Source organism: Tasmannia lanceolata, unplaced genomic scaffold, assembly GCF_043159265.1.
Source record: "Tasmannia lanceolata isolate RefF3 unplaced genomic scaffold, GAP_Taslan_0.1 ptg000037l, whole genome shotgun sequence".
Taxonomy (NCBI): domain Eukaryota; kingdom Viridiplantae; phylum Streptophyta; class Magnoliopsida; order Canellales; family Winteraceae; genus Tasmannia; species Tasmannia lanceolata.
In genome coordinates, this window is record NW_027518714.1 from 10,189,388 (window position 1) to 10,213,118 (window position 23,731).

At 36.2% G+C, this 23,731-nt stretch overlaps 1 protein-coding gene across 1 annotated transcript; it reads left to right on the top strand.

Moving 5' to 3' along the window:
• The first annotated feature begins 311 nt into the window (after positions 1 to 311).
• LOC143862068 (uncharacterized) lies at positions 312 to 22,836 on the top strand. Its single transcript, XM_077373063.1, has 9 exons — positions 312 to 747; positions 3,118 to 3,177; positions 4,386 to 4,475; positions 5,465 to 5,507; positions 8,268 to 8,374; positions 12,425 to 12,520; positions 15,388 to 15,596; positions 15,740 to 15,809; positions 22,535 to 22,836. The coding sequence occupies exons 1-9, from the start codon at positions 565 to 567 to the stop codon at positions 22,652 to 22,654; spliced, it is 978 nt and encodes a 325-aa protein (XP_077229178.1). The 5' UTR covers positions 312 to 564; the 3' UTR covers positions 22,655 to 22,836.
• Positions 22,837 to 23,731: the final 895 nt, after the last annotated feature.

The following is a 23,731-nucleotide window of genomic DNA, read 5'->3' on the forward strand; positions in this document are numbered from 1 at the left end:
AATGATTAAAAAAATTATAAATCACGATAAATAGGAGATTTTAAATGGTGCGCGAAGATTCTCCAAAATGTAACGCACGACCCCGATGATCCCAACCGTTCATTTGTTCGGCCACAACATAAATACGCTGTACCCCGAAAATCATTTCCATAAATGATCCCAACCTTTCCATCCATAGAAGTTTCCATATAAGCATCCCTTCTATAAAAGGAAGGGTTAGGATCATCCCATGAAACAGATTTGGGAAATGATAAATTCGCCCTTTTCTCTACATGAGACAGCCTGCTCCAGTGTACATGGGCAATCAGGCAGTTGAATCCTCCCCACGTGAAGTACATTAGCTCATCTGCAGTCATAGATACACCGCTGCGGGCTGTCCCAAGTAAAAAAATGGGGAGGATATATTTTGTAACAAGATTGAGGTGGGCCCTGCAGTACAATTTTAAAATGTTGACTCCACGGCCACAACGCCATATGAAATGTGTATAAATAGGGCAAGGAATAGAGACGAAGCAAGTGAGAAAAAGGCCATTCACGAGAAATCGTTGTTTCCGTTTCTAGACTATGGCGAATATGGCGAATTCACCCCAGCCCATCTCTCTGAATGCTCCATTTTCTGCGTATGCCAACGATAATGCAGAGGTAAACAAAGACATAGACATGGACTCGGTAGAGCACCTTATTCTTGATCTTAGCAATCCCGAGAAGAGAGAGAGTGCTCTCCACCATCTGGCCCTTATCGCCAAGGTAAGATTTTTTTTTTTCTTGGATTTTTTATTCCTTAATCCAGTATCGATATTTATGATACAACGTGAACTATTGAATAATTTATGTTGCAATGTGTTTTGAGTTCGATGATAAGTTATTGGTCTCTGGCATTTTGAAGGAAGAAGTTATTGGTCTCTGGTATTTTGAAGGAAGAAAAGAGGACTTAGTCCCCAATCTGACTTAGCTCAGTTAGATGTAGTCTAGTATTTATCAACTGGTAGATGATTCGGACTTGAACTATTTCTGAGCTTATTCAATAAATTTAGACTGGGTAAGAATCGTTTTGTTACGGTTTCATTTCTTTTGTATGTTGCTTTTTGATGTAGATAACGAGGATGATATCTTGAGAAGGGATTAGGGGATTCTTTTGGAGATTTTTGAGAACAATGTAGAACCTTTTTTTTTGCTTTTTCGATCGGCAATAAAAGATTTATTAGAAAGAAGGGAAAACCTCGGGTCCGAGTTGACGCGTAGGAGATAGCTGGAAAAGGCAAAAAAAGTAAGAGGGCTAAGGGCGGAGAAAAAGTAACAGGCCCTAGTAACACTGGGCGAACCTGTTGTGAAAATCCGCTGGGCAAATCTGATCCAATCGTGCACAAATTAACGGAATAGTAAAAATAAATGCAAACCACAAGATGAACACCAAGATTTACGTGGTTCGGCAAAGCCTACATCCACGGGTGAAAAACATGATCTTCTAGTATGAGAAAAACAATACACATGGATTACAATGAATCAATCCAAAACCGACCAACCCGCAACCCTTGCCTTACTCCTCTCACCCAAGACCGTACACAAGAGGATCCCGAGAAAATCCAAGAGGAAAAACCCAAGAAGAAACCTAGGAGAAAACCCTGAGAAGAAACCCTTCTCTCCTCTCTCTCTCTCTCTCTTCCTCTATCTAAATTTACTTCTCACCGTGCATTTGGGAAACAAGGCAACTTTCCCAACAATCTCCACCTTGCCTTATTTCCTAGCCACCCGAAGAATTGTCGTTGATGTTGCCACCGGTCCGCTGTCGTCGCAAACCACTATTGGCCTTCCTAGGTATAGACTACAAACCCAACCATCATCCTATTTTTGGATCTTTCCAATTCGATCAACACTGCCAATGCACATAGCTGTCAACCAGTCGACTCACCTAGTCAACCATGGAGAGGGATCTCAATCTGGCCTCCCCATCGCAGGTGCCGTCACCTTCTCACCATTTTCTGCAACCTGGAAACCTGTCCCTGCACCAACTGCGAAAGAGATCCTACGTGTGCGCAGATCATTACCCTGTTTCCAACTAGCTATCGAGATCATAGGAACACTAATCACCGTGTCCCCGGCCAGACGATTTAATCCGCCACACTTCTATCCTTTCATCATAACCATACAACCACATGCGATTTTCATGGCTCCATCTACAACTGAAAACCTGCAACCCCTGTAGTCCAACCTGCCAAGTGACATTAGATTGTTTTGCATCTTTGGGACATACGCCATACCACCCAAAGTACTAATCATTCCATCGAGCATCTTGATCTTCACCGTTCCAACTCCCACGACATCACAAGTAAACCTGTCACCCAAGGACATAACATCTGCCCATGTCTCCTGGAACGTATCAAAATATTATCTCCTAGAGCATACACCCCGAATCTAGAATCCACTTGTGATGGAAAGTGTGATTACTTGTGGAGGCTGTGAGAACGTCCCCAACCTCTTCACTCTGCTCATTTGTTATCTCCACCACGGTATTCGTAACCCCATCGTCCGCCCGGTCAGTTCGCTTCGGACAATCCCGCTTGATGTGGCCATATTAGTACGTGCTACATCATTATATTTATATGAATAGCACGTGAAATATATAATTGAATTACATGTGAATTTAGTATGTACTGAATTATTAGATATACGACAACTCATGCCACTAGGTCTTCGATGTTGTTAAATCATTATGGATGATTGCCTTTCTTATGTGATGGTTTCTGAGTGTGTATTTATTCTTATTCAAGCATTTCCTATAATTTGATCTTATAATTCTATCATTTGCCCATGTTACCTTATGTATCCATGATTTTATTGAACTTTCGCCAAAATTTCCAACCAAAACCGAAACGTTTCGTGGCGATCGAAACTGAAATTTAAATCCTTGAGGTTCAAATATTGCTACTATGTAGTAATGATACTGACTTACTGAAGCAAAAGGGGCTTCTATCATTAATTACGTTTTTAACGTATAATAAGACATCAATGGACCCTTTGATGTCCCCTATGTTGTTTTTCTTTTAAATTTGATGTTATCATGTGTTGATTTTTGAGATTTTTAGGATGAATTGGAGACTCACATTCAGTTTCTTGCAGAAAAAAGATCTAGCTTCAATGCTGTGGCATTCTTTTGGTACTATTGCTGTACTCTTACAGGTATGCTTCCCATACATTGTTGATGCTCACACGTTGTGACGCTTTCTAATTTTTAAAAAGGAAATAACAAACATTGCAGCTGTTTCATAACAATATTAAAATACTGTTTTTTATTTTTTAAATGAAAAAAAGAGACCGTTGCAACAATATTAAAATATTTTATTTTGAATAAAATATCCATTGCTTTTGGTTTTAATTTAATTTTTTATTTTCTGGTAACACTAATTTTGTTGGCAACTTTCTAATTTGTATCTAAATGCAGCAAAATCCTTTTTTCCTCACTGCAATCCTTTCCTCTTTCATTTTACTTGGATTTTTTTTCGAATGGTTCGTGGTTGAGCTTTTTTTCTCTTTTTAAGCATATTTTCTACTAGCCCCATAAAAATTACATTCAAAGTGTTTGGAATTTATCTTTACTATTATTTTTAAATTGCATGGTTTCTTTATCTCTGTCTGACATCATTTTCGGCACATATGAATTAACTAGATAGTTTTTGAGGAGCATTCCTACCTCTCCATGCAGCTCCAAGATTGTTATCTTGTTCAGCAAATGCTTAAATATTTTCAAGCAGAACTATCACTTTAAAAATTCTTATGTCGAAAAATGAAGATTCATTGTATTTTGTTTCTATAGTCTTTGATTCTTTTTAATGTGGTTTGATAAAATAGATGCATTGACAAAGACTTTTATTTTTGCAACTTGGCATGCTTATTTCTAGCTGCATGATAATTTCTGCACAGTTGGGACAAAATTTCTCTTTTCTCAGGTTGTCAACAACTCAGTGTAAATCTTCCATTTCTGTTTGCATTAAGAGTTTGAGGAATGATAGAATGAAGGGCACCCCTGCAAAAACCACTTTAAAGGGCGCCCCCATTGGTCAGCTTCATCAAAGTGCATTTAAGATTGCGCCGAAAAAAGGTGGATGGCGCAGGAAAAAACAGAAGCGGTTTTGACTTTTGCAGAAACTGACCAATGGGGGCGCCCTTCATTCTATCATTCCTCTAAGAGTTTATATTTGTTTGCCATTTTTTCCATCTGGGGGAGTGCTGTCTGATGAACTGTAAAGGATAAAGAAAGATGTAAGTGTTGTCGGTCTATTCGCCTACAATATAAGAGATGTATTTGTGTGCTTCATCTGTTTGCATATACATTTTGCTATTAGTTTGTATTACTTGGGATTAATGCCAAATCCTTTGACTACTCACAGGAGATAGTTTCAATATACCCTGATCTTTCACCTCCAGCCCTTACGAACAGTGCATCAATACGAGTTTGCAATGCACTTGCTCTTCTTCAGGTCAATTATTTATCACATAATATTGGTCCAGTTTAAAGATTTCTCTCTTTGTTATTTTTTGGAAATTGTAAGTGTTGATTTTTCCCTTATAATTTATGTTGCATGGTACAAGAAAAAGTGTTAGAATCCAACAGGGGTACCGAGTGTAGGATTTGGCTATCCTCAGAAAAAAGGATCCGAGTAATAAAATTCTAATTTTAATTCTCCTAGGCCACTGATATTCGCAGTACCATGTTTGTTATTATGGTGAACTCACCTTGTCTTTTTATTTAATCAGCTGTGAAAAGCTATTACAAGTCCCAAAAAGCTCTTAGCTGCCACTTAAAAATAGAAAGACAAGGTGAGTTTGCCCCACTATCAAAACATGGTAGTGGCAATATTAGGAGTCTTCTTTTAATATGGTTAGAACATGTAATATATTGGGAATTTTGGTAGGTTAAGTAAATATACTGTTTTATTTCTGGGTGTATAGCTTAGTATTAGAGTAGATAAGACTCAAAACATGTGATAATTGTGAATTTGTTGTAAGATTATTATTTTTTATGCCTTATGTTCATTACGTGGAGACTTGTTGCTATTTGTTATGCAACAAGCTGAAAGTTGAATTCTTGTTACTTGCCTACCCATACCTGAAGCTATAGATTTAATTACCCCACCATCTTTCTCCCAGCCGCCCCCTGTTGTTCCTTGGCACATAAAACTCGGTGCTTATTGTTGACTCTGTCATTTGGGCAAGTAAATGCGCACACTTATTATAGTATTCTCATCTTGACTTCTACTCATGTTTATGCAATCTATTTATAAAGACTTAAAAGGTATATTGTCTGGTAATTTCTCTTTTCTTGTTTTCATTGTTGGTGGTTTGATGTACTCCCAGGACTTGTATGGGTGCTGCATTTGTAGATGTTTCATGTTCGAGATCATTTTGTCCAATCTCACTCATTTTATAGGCATAACTGATTTGACCCCTTTTGGTTTATTTTCTGCAGTGTGTAGCCTCACATCCTGATACGAGGACCCTTTTTCTCAATGGTAATTCTGCATCTATGTCACAGATATCTCTGATATTTTCAAAATATATTGTTTTTATCACGAGATTTTGACAAAACGACAAAATTCCGAACTAATCCCGAGATTTTAAAAATATAGCGTCATTTTCGTTTTTATCATAAAATATCCCGATATTATCCCAATATTTTTATTTTAAATTTTTTTCTTAAATTTAATATTTTTAAATAATTTTATTTTTACCGTTTATTTCCCCATATAAACCCGAAAAAATAATTAAAATTAATATATCCCGAGATTTTCCCTTGCCGAGAAATTCCCGAGAACGACATTTGTGACAGTTCTGCATAATCCTTTTTTCTTTATTTATGTATGATTACATATCCCACTTGGATCATCTCACAAAGCAACTGAAGGAAAAGGAATATGTATGCATAGATTCATAATATCTTGATCTGTAATATGTACTTGGAAGTTTATTCTTGAAGGTTCAATTGCAATTTGATTGAATTATGCTTAATTTATGGAGTCTTTTGTAATGGATACTGATATTTACTTCCCCTTGTTTTGATATTGGCAACCCTTTTTATTTTTAAATGCTACAATTCTCATCAAGCCATGAACAGCCAGTCAGGGAAGTGTAGAAGAAAGAAAGGGGTGTCAATATGAAATAAAGGAGATCAGGATATCTGCTTCCTTTGTAATTTTTTTTAGAGCTATACAATTGAATCTATTATTCATTTATATATTTCTCTCTGCTTGATGACTTTAAGAGCCTCTTCATTTTTCCCCATTCGTGCGCATATGTTTATCCATAAGCACATATGGATAAAGGTATGTACAATCATATATTCAGAAACATTTACATAAACATAAGTGGTCTTCACTGACAGTTTATACTTTCTAAAGAGTTACATCTAAGTTTTACACTTCATACATGAGATATTTTTTCATTTATTTGGGATAACAGAACGGTATCTGCTGTTTGGCATTGTTTAATCGTGCTTTCATTTTTTTTTTTGGTATCTCTACTTGGATTTATTTAGTGCGAGGTTCCTCTTTATTTCCTAATGGTAATCTTATTTTGCTCTTTCCTTCTGATGTAACATATTTTGTTTAGGGAATGTAAACAAATATCCTCGTGATGATTTAAGCAAGGTGGCAAGGAAAGATCAAAACTTTGGTCGATCGGATCATTGGAGTTTTCAAAAATTTGTTGGAACCTTGAGGTTGTGGTTCGATCCCAGGCTTCGCAGCTTACTTGATAAAAGTAGGAAAATGTAGGAAAGAGGAGGAAAAAGAAACAATTGACTAAAATGAGAGCAATCCTACTTTGAGGGAAGATCAAACTCAGATGGAAGAGGTTCTTGATCTAGAGATTCTTTGCTCTGTTAGCATGACTAGGTGAAAGAGGAGCTAAAAGTATTTTTTGATACATTGTTGTGATTTGAATATTAAATATCATATGCTCGTTCTGGAAACAAGGAAAGAAGACTATGTTACCATTTTTAGCTTAGGCACAACTTGAAATAACACTTGAGAACTGCATGTAGTTACATGTTGCATATAAAGTACCATGTATCAATTATTTATCATACAACCATTAAAAAAAAATCAATTATTTATATACAAACAAAGTGTTGAACCTTTTCACAATATGACAAAAGATATTATAAAGAAAAGATGGATCTTTATGTGGCTGTACTGTATGCATATGTTAACTTTGAGTCATCTATATACATTAAGAGTGAAGTAACACTAAATATATATACATGTGCTCTCAACTTTTGGCACTTATACATTGAGTGTAACAACGAGATACTTTTTTTTAATCAAAATTTGTAATTTCATATGGTGTTTTAGTAATTAAGATTGGCAGGTTTTTGGTTTAAATAGCAACTGCAAATATCGGCCTATATCCTGAAGTTCTCATTCCAATAGTCCTGGCTTGAGAGAATCTGTCTTTCGCCAAGAACTTCCTTTCAGGACTCTCGTACCTGCTATTTTTCATCTTGGACATGTATATCTGTTTCAGGGTTTCAATTTATTAGGTTGGTTTCTATTATCAGATCTGTGTGAACAGCTCTTTGAAGGGCACAGGCGAAGTATACAAGGTTTTTATTTTATAATGTATGTTGCCCGATGAAAGGAAATAGGCGGTGATGGGCAATTGTTTTTTGAATTGATATTTTTGTATTTACGAGTTGGTCTCGAGTATGCCCAGCTAGCACCCTCTATTAACATCTTGTATGGCAGGATGGGACTCCTGGTCCCGAATGCTAGCTTTATATTAATGAAATATGTCAATTTTCAAAAAAAAGAAAGAAAGATTGGCAGGTTTTCTTTCCTTGTTGGGAGTCTAGTCTGGAGGATTTTGAGATTGCTCCAACTTATCAACTGTTTTTAGGATCTGTTAAGTCCTTCCCTCTATATATATGGCTGACGAGATGTTTTTGGCCATTCTATCCATGTTTTGGGATTTGCTTGAATGATTATGTGAAGCATTTCGAAGTTTGTTTCTGAAGATGGTTTTTTTTTTTTTTTTTGAATGATGGTTATATTTCAGAGACTTGCATCCACATATATGATTGTGAAAATTTCATTAGTTAACGATCACTTTAATTTGCTCTCTTATTTTATCATGGTAAAAATTTATGGAATTATTCATTCGAATTATTTAGTTCTTCCACTGACATGCTATGTTACATTGATCATTAATGTGGTTGAGATTTACTTGCATTAAGTTTCTGCTCACATAATTCTTGGCATTTTGTCCTCTTGCAGCTCATATTCCTTTATATCTGTACCCGTTGCTATTAACCAAAAGCAAGGCAAAACCATATGAATTTTTGAGGCTTACCACCTTAGGAGTTATAGGAGCACTTGTTAAGGTACTTAGCACTTGCAGGTTTCATTTTATCATTTTATGTTTTTACTTAGTAATGTGATAAAAAAGATAATGTGATTAGAGAATTCTAAACACCTGATCCATGGCCTTTAAATGGAGGATTTAAACCAAAAAAAGAAAAAGATCAATGACCATATTTACTAAGCAAAAGTCCTTCCAGTCAAATTACTACGATTGTCCAAGCAACGGGCCAAGAAAATGGATGACTCAGATAAATATATCACACATCCTCATAATTTATTGAAAATGCCTTGTCTCACAATATCAGTTTTTACTCTTTTTATCTTAAAAAATTATTCTATATTTACTCATACAAATGGAATATACATAACAAAAATCTCCCTAAAATCTACATAGCTCCACGTTTCTATTTCTTTCAAGAGTCTGCCTTAAAGGGAAGTTTTTAATTTACAAAGGTTTATAGTTTTCAGTCTTTTTTTTTTCTGAATGGTTCTAGTTTTCATAGTCTTCTGCTAATTTTATAGGCATTTTCTTAGTGACATCGATAATATAGATTGATGGGAGACTTTTTGTAATTTTTTCTTTTAATTATCTTGTTAATCCTAAAATCTACATAGGTTCAAATTTCTATTTCTTTCAAGAATCTCAACCTTAAAGGGAAGTTTTGAATTTATAAAGGCTTCTTGTTTTCATAGTCTTATGCTAATTTTATAGGTTTTTGTTTTGTTTTGTTTTTTTTTTTTTTGCATTTTTTCTAGTCACATTGATAATTTAGATTGATAAGAGACTTTTCTGTAAAATTTTTAATTATCTTGTTAATTTTCCTAAATTTTTACATTTTTGTCATTTTTGTTCTTCCAAGCAAAATGTTACTTAAAACTATAAATAATGGAAAATGCTAAAAGGAAATGCACTTCTGCACTCCTTCCTAAAAGACACTTGTTGAACCAACTTCTGCCTACTTTACATGATCAGATCCTTAGTTAGCAAAACATCATTTTAAATGGCTTTTTTTTTGGAATAAAACTTGTTTTTAAGAGTTGGCATTTAAAACCCCGTTTAAAACTTTTGGATAGCAAAAACAAACGGAGAGTTTTATTGAGATAAGCATTTAAAACACATTTTATTTGAATTAAACACGTTTTTTATTAGATTTTTCCAATTTTGCCCTTCTATTTCCCAAAAATCACAAGTTTGCCCACAATAGGGGGTATGCCCTAATTTTTTTATTCGGTTCTCCCGATTGCTCTCTTCTTCACACTCTCGCGGCCGCTGGTATAACTCTCCCCACCTCTAACTGGCCGTTGGTATATCTCTCCCAAATGCTAACACCCCTCTCTCTCACTCTTCTTACACGCACATCCTGGAACTTTATTTAAGTTGGGTAAAGAATCAAAAGTTTCTCATCTCTCTATTTCTTCATTCCAATTCATGTATTTCGATGAAATGAAATCTGTCCTTGTTAATGGAAATGCTTGAGGACAAATACTACTTACCGAGGCTCCTTTTCCTTTCCTTTTTTTTTTTTTTCATTTAGATCTTGATTTCTAATTTCCCTCTCTTTTCTCTTCCACGGTAGCTTCGTTGCTATAGAATAATTTCTTTTTAGATTTCAAAGCGGAATCAGCCAAAATACTTTTTATTTTCGGGCTTTTTCTTCTTTTTCTACATAAATTTTATTTTATTTTTTGTTATTGTTAGTCAGATGATTTGATCTTTTAACAGAGGCTTCATTTTTGTTGAGTATGTTGATCTATGAGACTAGTTCCATGATCTGAATGTTACAACTGCGAGGGCAGAAATTAAGTGAAAAAACACAACAGAAGATACAATACAACTTGTAATTCTATACCTTTGTTTATTTAATACTGTTTTTGGTTTCTAATAGAATATTTTAAAGACAAATTTCTTCTATATTCAGTGAATCAACCCTTTGAATTTCATTTTGTATTTTTAACTGTGTTACATGCGATCCTGCTTGCCTTGATAGCAATTGAGCCAAGGATGTCAGTAATCAAGAATACATTTCTTATGTGCTTTGGTTATAGTTTTAACTTTATTTTACGGCGAATGTGCCTCCATGCTTTTACTTTTATATTGTTCTAAGCTGGAACTTGTAACACTACACGCCTTTTCTTTTTTCTGTAGAATATATGAATGTGTTTGGTTTATTAAGAATATAATATGGCAACAGGTGACATGATTTCTTCTAGATCACATATATTAGTTATGACTTATAAGGATAGTAATCATAAATATTTTACTTATTTTAGTGTTAACGGTACTTGTACAGAGATACGCAAGTACTCCTATGCAGACATACCCATTTTTCGCAACTCAACTCAACTAAGCCTTTGTCCCAAACTAGTTGGGGTTGGCTAATCAATCCTTTAGAAAATTTTCATGAAGAAGGTGAAAGGATCTACCCGGCTCAAATTGACTAAGTCTAATCCTGACACTAGTTGGGTTCGTCAGTTTGTCTACATGGATCATTTTCTTGCATTCTATCCTATCCAAGGTCATGTTCTCTGTTATGTTCCTAGCCCTCAAGTCTTTCCTTACCGTTTCTACGCAAGTTGTTTTCGGTCTGCCCCTCCCTCTTTTTTACTCCATCAACTTGGCACGAGTCACTTGTTCTCATTGGAGCATCCAAAGGCCTACGTTGGATATGCCCAAACCATCTTAAGCGGTGCTCTCTCATCTTCTCCTCAATTGGTGCCACCCCCACCTTTTTACGGAAGTCTTCATTTTTAATTCGATCTAACCTTGTGTGGCCGCACATCCATCTAAGCATTCGCATATCTGCTACACTCATCTTATGCACATGCTGCTTCTTGGTGGCCCAACATTCTGAGCCGTACAGCATGGCTGGCCTCATAGCTGTCAAAGTCTTTCCTCATTGTTTCTACCCAAGTTGTTTTCGGTCTACCCCTACGTCTCTTTACTACATCAACTTGGCACGAGTCACTTCTTCTCACTGGAGCATCCAAAGGCCTACATTGGATATGCCCAAACCATCTTTAGCGGTGCTCTCTCATCTTCTCCTCAATTGGTGCCACCCCCAACCTTTTTATGGATGTCTTCATTTTTAATTTGATATAACCTTGTGTGGCCGCACATCCATCGAAGCATTCGCATCTCCGCTACACTCATCTTATGCACATGGTGCCTCTTGGTGGACCAACATTCTGAGCCATACATCATGGCTGGCCTCACAGCTGTCTTATAAAACCAGAACGTACTAAACCCGTTTTATTAATTGAAAGTTTTTTTTGCGTTTCCGTTTATTTGATCGTTTTTTACTATGCTTTTCTGAACCAATGCAGTATTATACCCGAATTTTTCCCGTCCCTTTTTTTGCCGTATCTTGTTTTGCTAACTGTGATCAAATCATAGATGATCCAAAACGTCAACCACAACTCAGGGCAAATTTCACCAAGAAAATTTCCACCGAGAAAAAATAATTATTGATTGTTGTCATCCTTTATGCATGAAATGTCCGTTTGGGATGGGAACAAGACCATTTGGGCTTGCCTCATGGTGTTCTAGATTATAAACAATCTTGATTTCACATGCATGCCTTCCGCAACAGAAATTGTTTTCGGTAAAAGACGCTAAAAGTGTCTATTTCAGGTTTTTTAAATTTCTATGATTCCCTAAGATTTATCTGAACCAGTCTTCTATGAAATTTGAATTATTGATTATGATTCTTTGGAGCACAGGAAGCAACCACTAAAATTTTCTGAAAACCTTAAAATACTTCCCTCTAACTTCTCAAAAATGCTCATATGTTTTAAGTCTTCTGTTGGCCACTACTGAAGTATCTCTCACCTGCATTTAGCATATTGATAAGTGTAAACATTTATTATCTACTTTCATTCAATCACAATGTGCGGGGAAAAGGACAAAATTCATGGGGAACATAGTAACATACTCTGTGACACAATTGCTTTATTTGTGGTCAACAGAGACCTGCCAGCTAAACTGAGCTCTTTGCTATTGTTCATGTTATTATGCCTCTTTCTTTTTATTTCCAAAATCAGGAAAATATATTTAACATCATCTTTTGCAGGTTGATGATACAGAAGTTATAGTTTTTCTTCTGTCAACTGAAATAATTCCTATGTGTCTGCGAATGATGGAGATAGGCGATGAACTTTCAAAAACGGTGAGTGACCAGACAAATCTGGAACTTTTTCTGCATTTGAGATTTGTCTACCACATGCTTCTCATTATTCTGATGTAATCTGTGTCATTAGCACTCAAAGTTTCAGTATTATTAACAAAATCCAGAGATTAACTTCTCATTATTTTGTTTCCATTTTCCTTCAGTTTCTTTGTAAAATCTATTGATTTTACGATGGGAGGATCATATTGTGCAATGATGGGAGGAAATATACTCATTCATTTGTTATGGATCTGTTTCGCTAATTTCAGTTTGGAGTTCTTTTTCGTTTCTATAAAAAACAACTTTTTTTTTGAAAGGGTAAATAACAACTTCATTAATAAATAAATAAATAAAATCAAGTCATTACACAGTAGGCAGAGGTCTCCCATTAACGAAGGCTTAACACTCCTTTAGAAAATGCAAGCATGCCGCCATGTTTGCTTTCTGTCAAAGTGTAGCTAAAAGACACATGTTGCCATCGCCAAATCCACGATATCATTGATGATGTTTTCCAGTCAGATGACCTGAAGTCCTCCTTGATATACCCACTCTATTGTATTCAGTGTTTAATGGGTGCTTTGCATCTTGATTGCCAGCTAGATTCATGTTGACCAATCTTGTTTGCTTATCCTTTATTTTTTATTTTTTTAAACAAATAATGATTAATGGAAAATAGATACAAAGATGGCCAACAGTGTCAAATCATTCTATCATCGGCTCTATTCTTGCACGGCATCCCTGCAGGTAGCCAAAGTGTGGAGTTTTCTAGCAACCCCTAAGGTTCGCGCTTTCGGTTTGGCTACTTCCCTAGACAAAATTTTGACCGTCAATAATCTGCGAAGCCGTCAAATGTTATTAGCAGACCACTGCGCATAGTGAATTAAAGCTGGGGAAACTGTGGAGCACTTGCTATTACACTGCAAGGTTGCTAGTGAGGTTTGGAGTAGAATTCTACGCAGGTTCGACATTTCTTGAGTTTTCCCATCTCACTTGGACTTCTCTTGGATGCATGGTCGTTCGTCCCATGGAAGAAGCGATGTAAAGTTTTATGGAATGTAGCATTCCTAGCGACGATCTGGACATTGTAGAAAGAAAGAAATGCCATAATCTTTAAGGATGTAGCCAAACGCCCGCATTTCATTTTCACGAAGGCTAATGCTTTGACTGTATCTTGGGTCAAGGTTCTACTCTCCTTTAGATTTGTTTCTGCAAGTGATTCAAAGTTGCGCCCCCCCCCCCCCCCCCCCCCCCCCCCGGATTCCTTAAGCTAAATTTTGATGGATCTAGCTTAGGAAATCCCGGGCCTGCAGAGGTAGGCAGTCTTCTCAGATATACGGATGATGTTACGCTTTGGGCCTTCTCAGGACCTTTAGGTATCTTTCCATCATGTGAAAAGATCAGCCAATTCGGAGGCAGACAGATTGGCCAGGGAAGGAGTAGCTAGAAAGGAGCTAGAACTTTTTAACTTTCTTCCCCTATGATAGGAGTTGTTTTTATATCTTTAGATTCTGGTTTCTTTTCTACTTCTTTCTTATTATATAGCTGACCTCCTCGGTCGGCATTGTACATTCCTTTTCTTTCATCAATGAATCATGACCATTAAAAAACAAAGACAGATGGCCAACGACATGCAATACAAAAGTGAGAAAAGGAAAAACTTACTAACACCAAATCACAACTCGCCAACTTGGGCATCTCATGCCAGACCAAAAAGCTTTACATGGCACACCAAAATTAGCAAGTAAATCAGCTCTTGGGCTTCATTCACAATGAATATTTTTGTCACATTTCTTCCAGAGAACGGAAGACTATGTCTTTCTAATCTTCTTCTGTCAGATATCTTGGATAACCTTGCTGTAGAACTTTGGGAATATTACATAGCCTTAAGCTTGGCAGTCCTGCATTCTCAATGCTTCCGCTACTATCTTTGAGTCTGATTAATGAAACATTACTTTAGCTCATTTGTTGCTGTAGAAGAAGACTGATGATTTGTTCCAAGTGGTTGCTTTGCTAGCCAACGAGATGACATCCAAAGCAACTTAAAATAATTCACTGCAATTTATGTCTTATATTTCTGGCTTCATGTTGTTTACATAAAGGCTTCAGGAACTGATCTACTAGTACTATTCGGCAACCCTTCCTACTGAGGTGCTTTTTCATCTCTCACATGCATGTGGATTACCATTTTAATCTAAAATGTAAACCCACACTGTTTTTGCAAGGTCAATGCTAACTATCAGGCCTCCCTGGGTTGGTGGACACCTTAAGTTGCGTTGCTTGGGTTCAGCATTCTCTTGACCATGGAAGCAGGATTCTTCCCTGGGAGCCTTCGATTCCCGTTTTGATTCCCGTTTCGATTCCCGCTCTGGCAACATTGAGCAGGATTCTTCCCTGGGAGCCTTCGATTCCCTTTTCGATTCCCACTTTCGATTCCCGCTCTGGCAACCTTGCTCTTGACACCCCTATGTTTTGTTTGAAAAGATATTGAAGTAATATTGACTAGTTCATAACTTTATATACATGAGGAAAAGGCCTCTGAGCGGCTGGCTTATCAAGTGGTCAAAGACCAGGAGACTCTCTTTTAGACGGGCTTTTATGTCTCTTTAGTTGGTTGAACTTTGGGTGCATGCCTATTGTATACGTTTGTTTTCTATTTTCTTCTGTTACCATTTATAGAAGAAAGTTTTTCCCCTAACTACTGATTCCTGTTATTTGAACTAAAGTTCTAGATGGCTTCATTTTATTCTTGGTTTGTCAATGTACTTAGTTAAATGCTATTTACTGTGATGTTGAAGAAATTACCTTTGAATTTATGAATGCCTTTTGAATTGTATCTCATGGATTCTTTGGCCTACTTGAATGTCTAGGTGGCTACCTTTATTGTTGAAAAAATTCTCTTGGATGATGCTGGGCTGGAATACATTTGTAATTCGGCAGAACGCTTTTTTGCCGTAAGTCAAGTTCTGCGGAATATGGTTGCGTCACTTGCTGAACAACGCTCTACAGTTTCTGAACGCTCTACGCAACTTCTAAAGCATATTATTCGTTGTTATCTTAGACTATCTGATAATTCACTGTTAGTATACGGACATGTCTTTTATACTGTATAAATAGTTCACAAACATGCTTCTGCCTTGAGTTTTACCATCATTTCTAGTGCTCATTGTTTATATGTCTGTCTTATAAGATGCCGGTGATCTTTGGTTTCCAAACATGTAGGGCTTGTGAAGCTATGAAGATTTGCGTTCCTGACACGCTAAGAGATGCAACATTCAGTAATTGCCTTCGCGTGAGTGCTTCTTGATCAAAGTTATGGAAACCATTTGATTCTATTGACATGGTTTTTGTTGCTTATCTTATAATATATTATATTTTAAATTACTATATTTCTGTTATCCTTTAGCATTAGATCTTTCATGATGTTCTCTTTGACACACCAACATTATGCTATTTCTTCAAGGTTAATACAGATCCATTTGTAGGAATCAATTACACTCTGTTTATCTAATTGGAGCATGCTGTCCAAAAAAAAATGTTAATTGCTCCTCTAAGCTACTAACAAAGCTTGGTCTTCTTCCAAGAGAGTTATTGTGCATGAATTCTGCATGAATTTTGCTTGAAGCTATTTTATGACTTTATTTGTTTATTTGGTGAACAGAATATCTTTTTTTAACCATTCAAAAAATATTATCTTTTTTTTTGTCTAGGATATTTGTAGGTTAATTCAGAAGTTTTTGAGGTAATCTTAAGCAAGCAGTATTTTGCTCTTACTGCTATCAGACACATTACTCCTGATAATATTTGTGCTTTTCAGTTTATTTACAAGTGTTAACATTTTATATAAATGCTCTCTTTTATGCATTCAGTGAACTCGTACCAGCATTCCTCCATGTTCAATGCTTTGTAAGCTGACCATTGCGGGAATGCGGGACACGAAAAGCTCTAAGAGGAAAGTTGTAGGAGGTGTTTTCGGAAGTCAAGATGAAGCATGGAAAAAGCCTTACTGGAAGCAAACTAGAAGGTATAGAACGAGATATATGGTAGGTTGGGGAGGAAGGATTAATGTAGGTTAGGGTTTCAAGTAGTGAAGATGGCTTTGCAGCTGATTAGAATTACAAGTAATTCAAGTATTTTTTTTAAAATATTGACGCTTTATTAAAGAAAAGAGAGAAAGCCCAAAGTCCAAGATGGTCAAGAACAAGAAGACATATTAGGAAAAAGAAGGAAAACACGAACATAAACTTTATCAAGGCAAAAACGAGCAAAGGCAAAACGGCACATTCTGTAGCCGAAGTAACATCTCAGAGGGGTTGGTCTAGCGGAAGGGTTGTCTCCCTAGTAACCATAGAGCCGGGGATAGGGTTTGTATCCTATTTAGCTAACCTCACTTCTATGTTGTGATCCTCCAGGACACCATTGATCTCCTCAATAGCACCTCATGTGTCTAACATCATCTCTTGGTCATTTAACCACATTGGGGGAGTCTCCTTTAATAATAATTTGATGTAGTTGTTTCTGATCCAACATCCTAATGTCCTGAAGGATTTGAACCTCCGGTTCATTAGTCTTTTACTTCAATCGGATATGAAAAATCCCAAACCGTCTCTCTATATGCAGTCTTCAGAAGACCTCCAATATCATCCATGTAACGACCTGGCTTCTATTGCCTAAGTCACTGTGAAAACCACATAATTTTTTTTTAAAACCACAAGTCAAACATAAGCGGAATCGATATAATAAAATTAAACCCAATCAAAGCACTTCTTTGACTATTTATCTCAACAATTAAATAACTTTGTTCCCTAAATAATGAAATTAATAATTCAAACCATAAAAATTTAAACCAGCTAAACTAGAGTCTTTACACCCAATTGATAAAAATCAAATTCCTCTAACAATGACTTTCGATCATGACAAACTATGTCATTCCGAACTCTCGACACAGACTCGTCCCATTCCCGCATGCTTTTCATTAGATGTTCTCGTTGGTGAAGGCTCCTTCTTCATCACCTACATTTCCTGTAGGGTAGGTGGGTTAGAGCAAATATTGGAAATGTTCAAATCGTAAATCTAACCAAATAACATGATATTTATCAATCTAATTATTACAACAATGAAGTAATAAAATGACAACCAAAATTTTGCAATAATTGGAACAACATTTAAAGTAATTATGAACTTAAATAAATGCAATGCATGACAGAATGTATCTCTCTTTCCCCAATGATCATGCGGCAACCCCAGTATTCTTTCTCACATAAAACGGTGGCTTATAGCTTGGCCGACGATCATTGACCATCAAGGACCCTCTATTCCCTAATGGAACGTGATCTACTTTAGGATTTTTATCAGTTCACCACAAGGGTCTATCAAATGCAACGCCTATTAGCTGTCGTACGCTCTCGGATTGGTTGGCTTTTGGCTTTTCGCCCAAGGTTGGATCCAAGGGTTCTCCTTAGTCCTCCCTCACATTTTTCCCTAAGTACGATACAATTTTCTAGATAACAATGCTTGTCTCCTTCCTCATAAATCTAAATTTTTCTTTTGTGAAATCTCATAACATGCAACCCTACTCATAATAAATCTCGTCTCATTTTATAAAAGGACAATTATTTAAAACAAATCTTCCACAAATCATGTGATAATTTTATAAACAACAATCATCATGGTAAAAATTTGGAGGATAAATTCAAGAAATTTGAATAGCCTTAATAATTGAGTCAGCCCAATACTTGCCTTGATATTCCGAGTTCAAGAAAAAGAGATCTCTAAGCGAGAAGTCAAAAGTATTCAACCTGACAATAACATACACAGAGTTATATAGTTTTTCCTAAAATTCAGTGTTCACCGTTAGTTAATTGGTATCTTTGTTCTTTTCCTTAGTTTGATTCCCCTTACTAACCAAAATTTCATTACTTTCTACCTACTAGCTTCTTTATCAATTTCTACTGTTTTTAACTCTTAAGGATTGGTCTACTATATTTTTATGTTATTCTTTAAAATTTCAGAAAAGACGAAACCCGCTTGTGCAGTTATCAAAATTTCATTTTGTCCTTTTCTTAAGTTTCTGGAGAAGGAAAACTAGTTCATATTATTCTTAAATGAATTTTGCTGTCCCAAGTTAATTACGTTAGAAAATTTCAGCAAAGACGGACTGTTTTGGTGCGGTTATCAAAAATAACTTTGACCACAACTCACTCAGTTTCTTCAGATTTCAACATGTTTAACCCTTCCTTAAACTTTCATAGAAAACTTTTATAACAGATTCAAATTTTTCCCAAATAAGACGACACTTTTTGTGCCGTTATCAAAAATGAGTTTATCAAAAACTCTGATATTTAATCTGATTTTCATCAAGTATTTACCTATATAAATAACTCCTATAAGTATCTTTATCAAATTTCTAGTTATTTTTAGATAAGACGGAGGCACTTTGTGCCGTAATAAAATCGAAAATTTGTCAATTTATGTTATTTTCTGAGTTTTCCAGCAAGAATAAATATGTCTATAATATTTAATATAAAGTTTTAGTCTTAAAACTAATTAATTCTAGATAGGACGAAACCATCTGGTGCCGTTATCAAATTCGTATTCTTAGCCTAAATCATGAATTCTTACCTTTTCAGCAGGAATAATCATATCTTAATTATCTTCTGTAAGATTTAATTCATAATTTAATTAAATTTCAGATAGGACGAACCTGTCGTGTGCAATTATCAAAAATACTTTTAAAAGCTTATGGGAGAGAAACAAATTCCAGATTTCAAAATTTTCATTATTTCCATCAAAAACATGATTTAAGAACTAACCCTACTCCATTCGTTGTGATAAATACACAAAAGATGGTGTTTCGACACTTACCCGGACAATTGCGAACGGAAGACCCTAGATTTCTTCTTCTTCTCTTCTCTTCTCCCTCCCTTCTCTTTCTTTCTTTTTTCTTTCCCTCTCTCTTCCGCTCTTTTTTCTTCTTCTTTTCTCTCTCTTTTTTTCTCTCTCTTTCTTTCTCCCACTTGGCCGACGCTCACCCTCTCTCTCAAACGTATGAAATTTTGAGAAAGAGAGAGGGGCGTCCCACTTATATAGAGAATGAGTTTTGGTTTCCTACTTTGGGTGAAATTCTTTCCTACTTATCCTAGATCATGAGTTGTGCTATTTTTCTCCTATATTCTTTCTCTCTATGTAGAATTAGGTACGTTTCTAATCTTTTTAATATGTATCTTTATATATAATATATATATATATATAGACGATTTGTGGGCCCACAAGTGGCGCCCAAGGGGGAGGAAAACAATTGCCGTACCCACTCCAAATTGGAGTGGGCGAGGAAGGTTGGATATATGATAAAAAATTTGGGGAGATACGGCTATATTTTAGGGGATTTGGGGGTACAATTGTAATCTTAGAGATTATGGGAATACGGCTAAAGTTTAGGAAAGTTGGGAGTGCGGCAAAATTTTAGGGGGAGATTGGATACGACTAAAATTTTGGAGGATTTGGAGTTGCGGCAAATCTTCAAAAATTGGGGTACGGCTAAATTGTATGGAGGCCTCTAAAATGAAATTTAAATTCTCCACTAACTTTTACAATGCCCAAAAATACCCTTAAATCTCTACTTAAATTAATATACTAACTAAGGTTAGTTTAGGCACACATAGTTCATAAATTTTGGCGTGCCAATAACAAAGTTTTAAATTACTAACCCTAATTAAAATTTCGGTTGTTACAATCCGCACTAGAGTTGTCATGACTCCAGCCATCGAAGTTCAGTTTCATCTTCCCTGGCGGGCGTGGTTCCCACCTATGACATGAACCCTCCTTAATGCATTTTCTCAACCTTATCTCCTCCCAAAACATGTAGAAATAAGTCATTGGTATTCCTCTAAGGGTGAGCTTGGATTACCAGAATAGGGATCTGACATGGATTCGAGGTGTCGGATTCAGCAAACCCCCAAAAGTAGGATTTGTGGATTTGGTAAGTTTTATTAAATAAAATAAAATTTAAAAGTTTCAAATTTATACACACACACATTAGTAAAAAACCCCGTGTGATGCACGGATCGATAAAGAACTGTACGGACCACATCATAGGTTGATCCAAACCGTGCATGTGATGGAACACAACATCAATGGGTTGTGCCCGTAAAATCATTTCCATAGACTGATCCTAGCCCTCCAATCTATAGAGGTTTCCATAATCAAAAAAGCATAAAGGAGGGCGGTAGGATTGAAATTATGTTGCTTTAATGGGTGCCTTTGTTAAAAAGCATAAAGGAGGGGGTAGGATTGAAAATATGTGGGTTGAATGGGTGCATTTGTTAAAAAAAGTCAAAAAAAGTGATGTGTAATTCTATTAGAATTTTGGGAGAAATTCAAATAATTCCCTCCTTTTCTCTTATGCTATATATATATATATATATATATATATATATATATATAGAGAGAGAGAGAGAGAGAGAGAGAGAGAGAGAGAGAGAAGGGTTCCTGCCCTCGTGTGCAGGAAACAAGGGTGGGGCCACATTGTTGGGGTGATCCTAAGCATTCATTTGAAAGGCCCCATCATGGATGGGGTGTGTACCAAAAATCAGCTTAATTGGATCATCATAGGGTGTCCATTTATGGGGGTGAAAATGGACAAATACTGACTGTCCACTAATCTGCCCATTTTTTCACCCCACAAATGGACACCCTAAGATGATCCAATGAGCTGATTTTTGGTGGACACCCTATCCATGAAAGGGCCTTCCAAATGAATGCTTTGGATCCCCCCAACAATGTGGCCCCACCCCTGTTCCTGCACTCGAGCGCAGAAACCCTTTACTCATATACATATGTGTGTGTGTGTGTGTGTGTCAACTTACCAACTTCTCCAAAAGCTTAACCTGTGGAAGAAATGCGTTATTTATCTTTTATACTTTAACAGAATATAATAAATTTAAGGGTGGAGGGTAGGGACATTGAAGTTTTTATTAGGAGTGTCGAAGAAGAAATGAGAACGGGGGTCGATATTTGAGAGTGGAGGGTCAAGGCGTTGGGGTTTTTATTAAGAGAGGACGGGTTGTCCTTTTATAATAAAAAAAAGAGTTAAAGAATAAAACTCATTTAAAAGGAAAATATACAGGATTCGCATTTTAAAAGAGACAGAGAAGTATCGGACTCGCCTGGAAAAAAATCCCAAAAAACAGAATTCGTGCAGGACACAGCTATGACAAGAATCTAGCTGTATCCAATGCGAATCCATGTCCAATTTGCGTGTTGAAATGTGTCGACATGGATTCGGCATGGAGGGCAACGAATCTATGCAACACCGATAATAACCTTCCTTGCAAATGGTCAACAGTGAGGATTTTATTGAGGCATGCTGTCCAACAAAACATGTTTACCTGCATCGGGGCTTGAATGCTCCAAACAAACCTAGCAAGCGAGGTGAAGTCGAAGGGACCACGTATTTGAAGAAGAGGGGTTTCTCATAGAATTACAAGTTTTAATTATTTATTGTTCTAGATGTTTTATTCATGAAGTTTTAATGTTATTTTTAAGAAAAAGATCCACATAAGTTTTTTATTTGAAACAGTAAGATTCTTTTTTAAGTTCTAAATGTAGTCCTTTGGCATTATCATAAGAGGAAAACAAGTTATGGTTGGGGTGGAGGCTAGCTACCAAGAAGCAAAAAATGGAAAAAGACCTCTTGGATTTACGCACAATCAATGCAGCTCTTAATCATGCAATCACTTCTGCATTTGTTGGGTGGGTGCTCCATCCGTTAGATTTCTATTTTTTATTTTACAACTTGATTGATCCCATTCTTTTGTTTTTTGCTTGCAACTTGATTGAACCCATTGATTAACAATCTGTGAGTATGCCCTTCTGCTCTTTTTTCCTGAATTGTGGTGGCTGTGTTCCCAACTTTTATGTATTTTTTCATGATTTTGTTCTTGTTACAAGGAACCCACTGTTCAAAATGCCAATTTTTTGTTTATTTATCTATTTGACATTGTTTACATGTATTTTCAGGAGGACCCAACGACCAGGTGGTCTCTTCAACAACTCATACATAAATTGACTGGTGGAAACCGGTTAGCGATAATTCAGGCTTGTGGACATGATCTTACTTATAGCAAAGTAGAAGGCTAGAGCTAAGCAGAGGGCATTTCTCATGATCTATTTTTATCCGGGTAGACAGTGGGTGTGTGTGTGTGTGTGTGTCTATGTGACTTTGTTGCAGGCATAACTGCCGTTGTTTTCAACAGTTTATTTATCATTATCTATTACTTTTTTCAGCGTAATGTTAAGTTCAGCTCAGTCATTCCTTTTAATTTTTTCAGCGTAATGTTAAGTACAACTCAGCCATTCGGGTTTTTTTTTTTTCTGCATAATGTTAAATACCAGCTCAGCCATTCCTTGGTGATCATAATTTTTCTTCACAATTCTTCAGGGCTGGAAGCAAAAATATGTAACATTTTTAAGATTACCATTTTGTATATCATGGTTTGCTGCAGCCTCATAGGTAAAGAATTATGCGAGATCTGCTTTATTAGTTGGTGAATTAGTTCATCTCAAATAACCTTGTTTTGCTCATCCAACAGTGTTATTGTACTATCAAAATCATGTTAGTCTCTCCCTCATGAGTCAGTATTCTTTGGACAATTCTGCTTCATTAAGGCAAACCCCTTGCAACGAAAGTGTTGCATGCTTTTCCTGGATCTCGACATGCATTCCTTAGTTTCCCTATGAGGTGATCTTATTATTTGATTCTCCTCTTGGCCAATCAATCCGTGATATTGACTACCCTCGATATTAAATTTCATCCTCATGTTGTTAGATAGGAACAATGGTGTGGTCTTTTACTGCTTCATCATCTCTTTTCCAAGCAACAACGTGGCCACTAGATTCTTGTATGAATCAAGAAGCGATGTAAGAAAAAATATGAACTTGTCTTGTTCATCTGGACATCACCTTTGTGAAGCTGATCCAAGATTCCATTGATCCCATTGAACACATTTATGTGTTCTATAAGATTTCCACCTTCCTACATCTTTAGCCTATACAACTGACGCATTAGATATTATTTTTTGGACAAGAACTTTGACATGTAGAGATTTTCTAACATCTATAATTCAGGCATTGAATCTTCCTTCATACCATACATGACGATATCTAATAGACAGTCACTCTTCACCCTGCATCTTCACTGATGTACTTTCCTTTCCC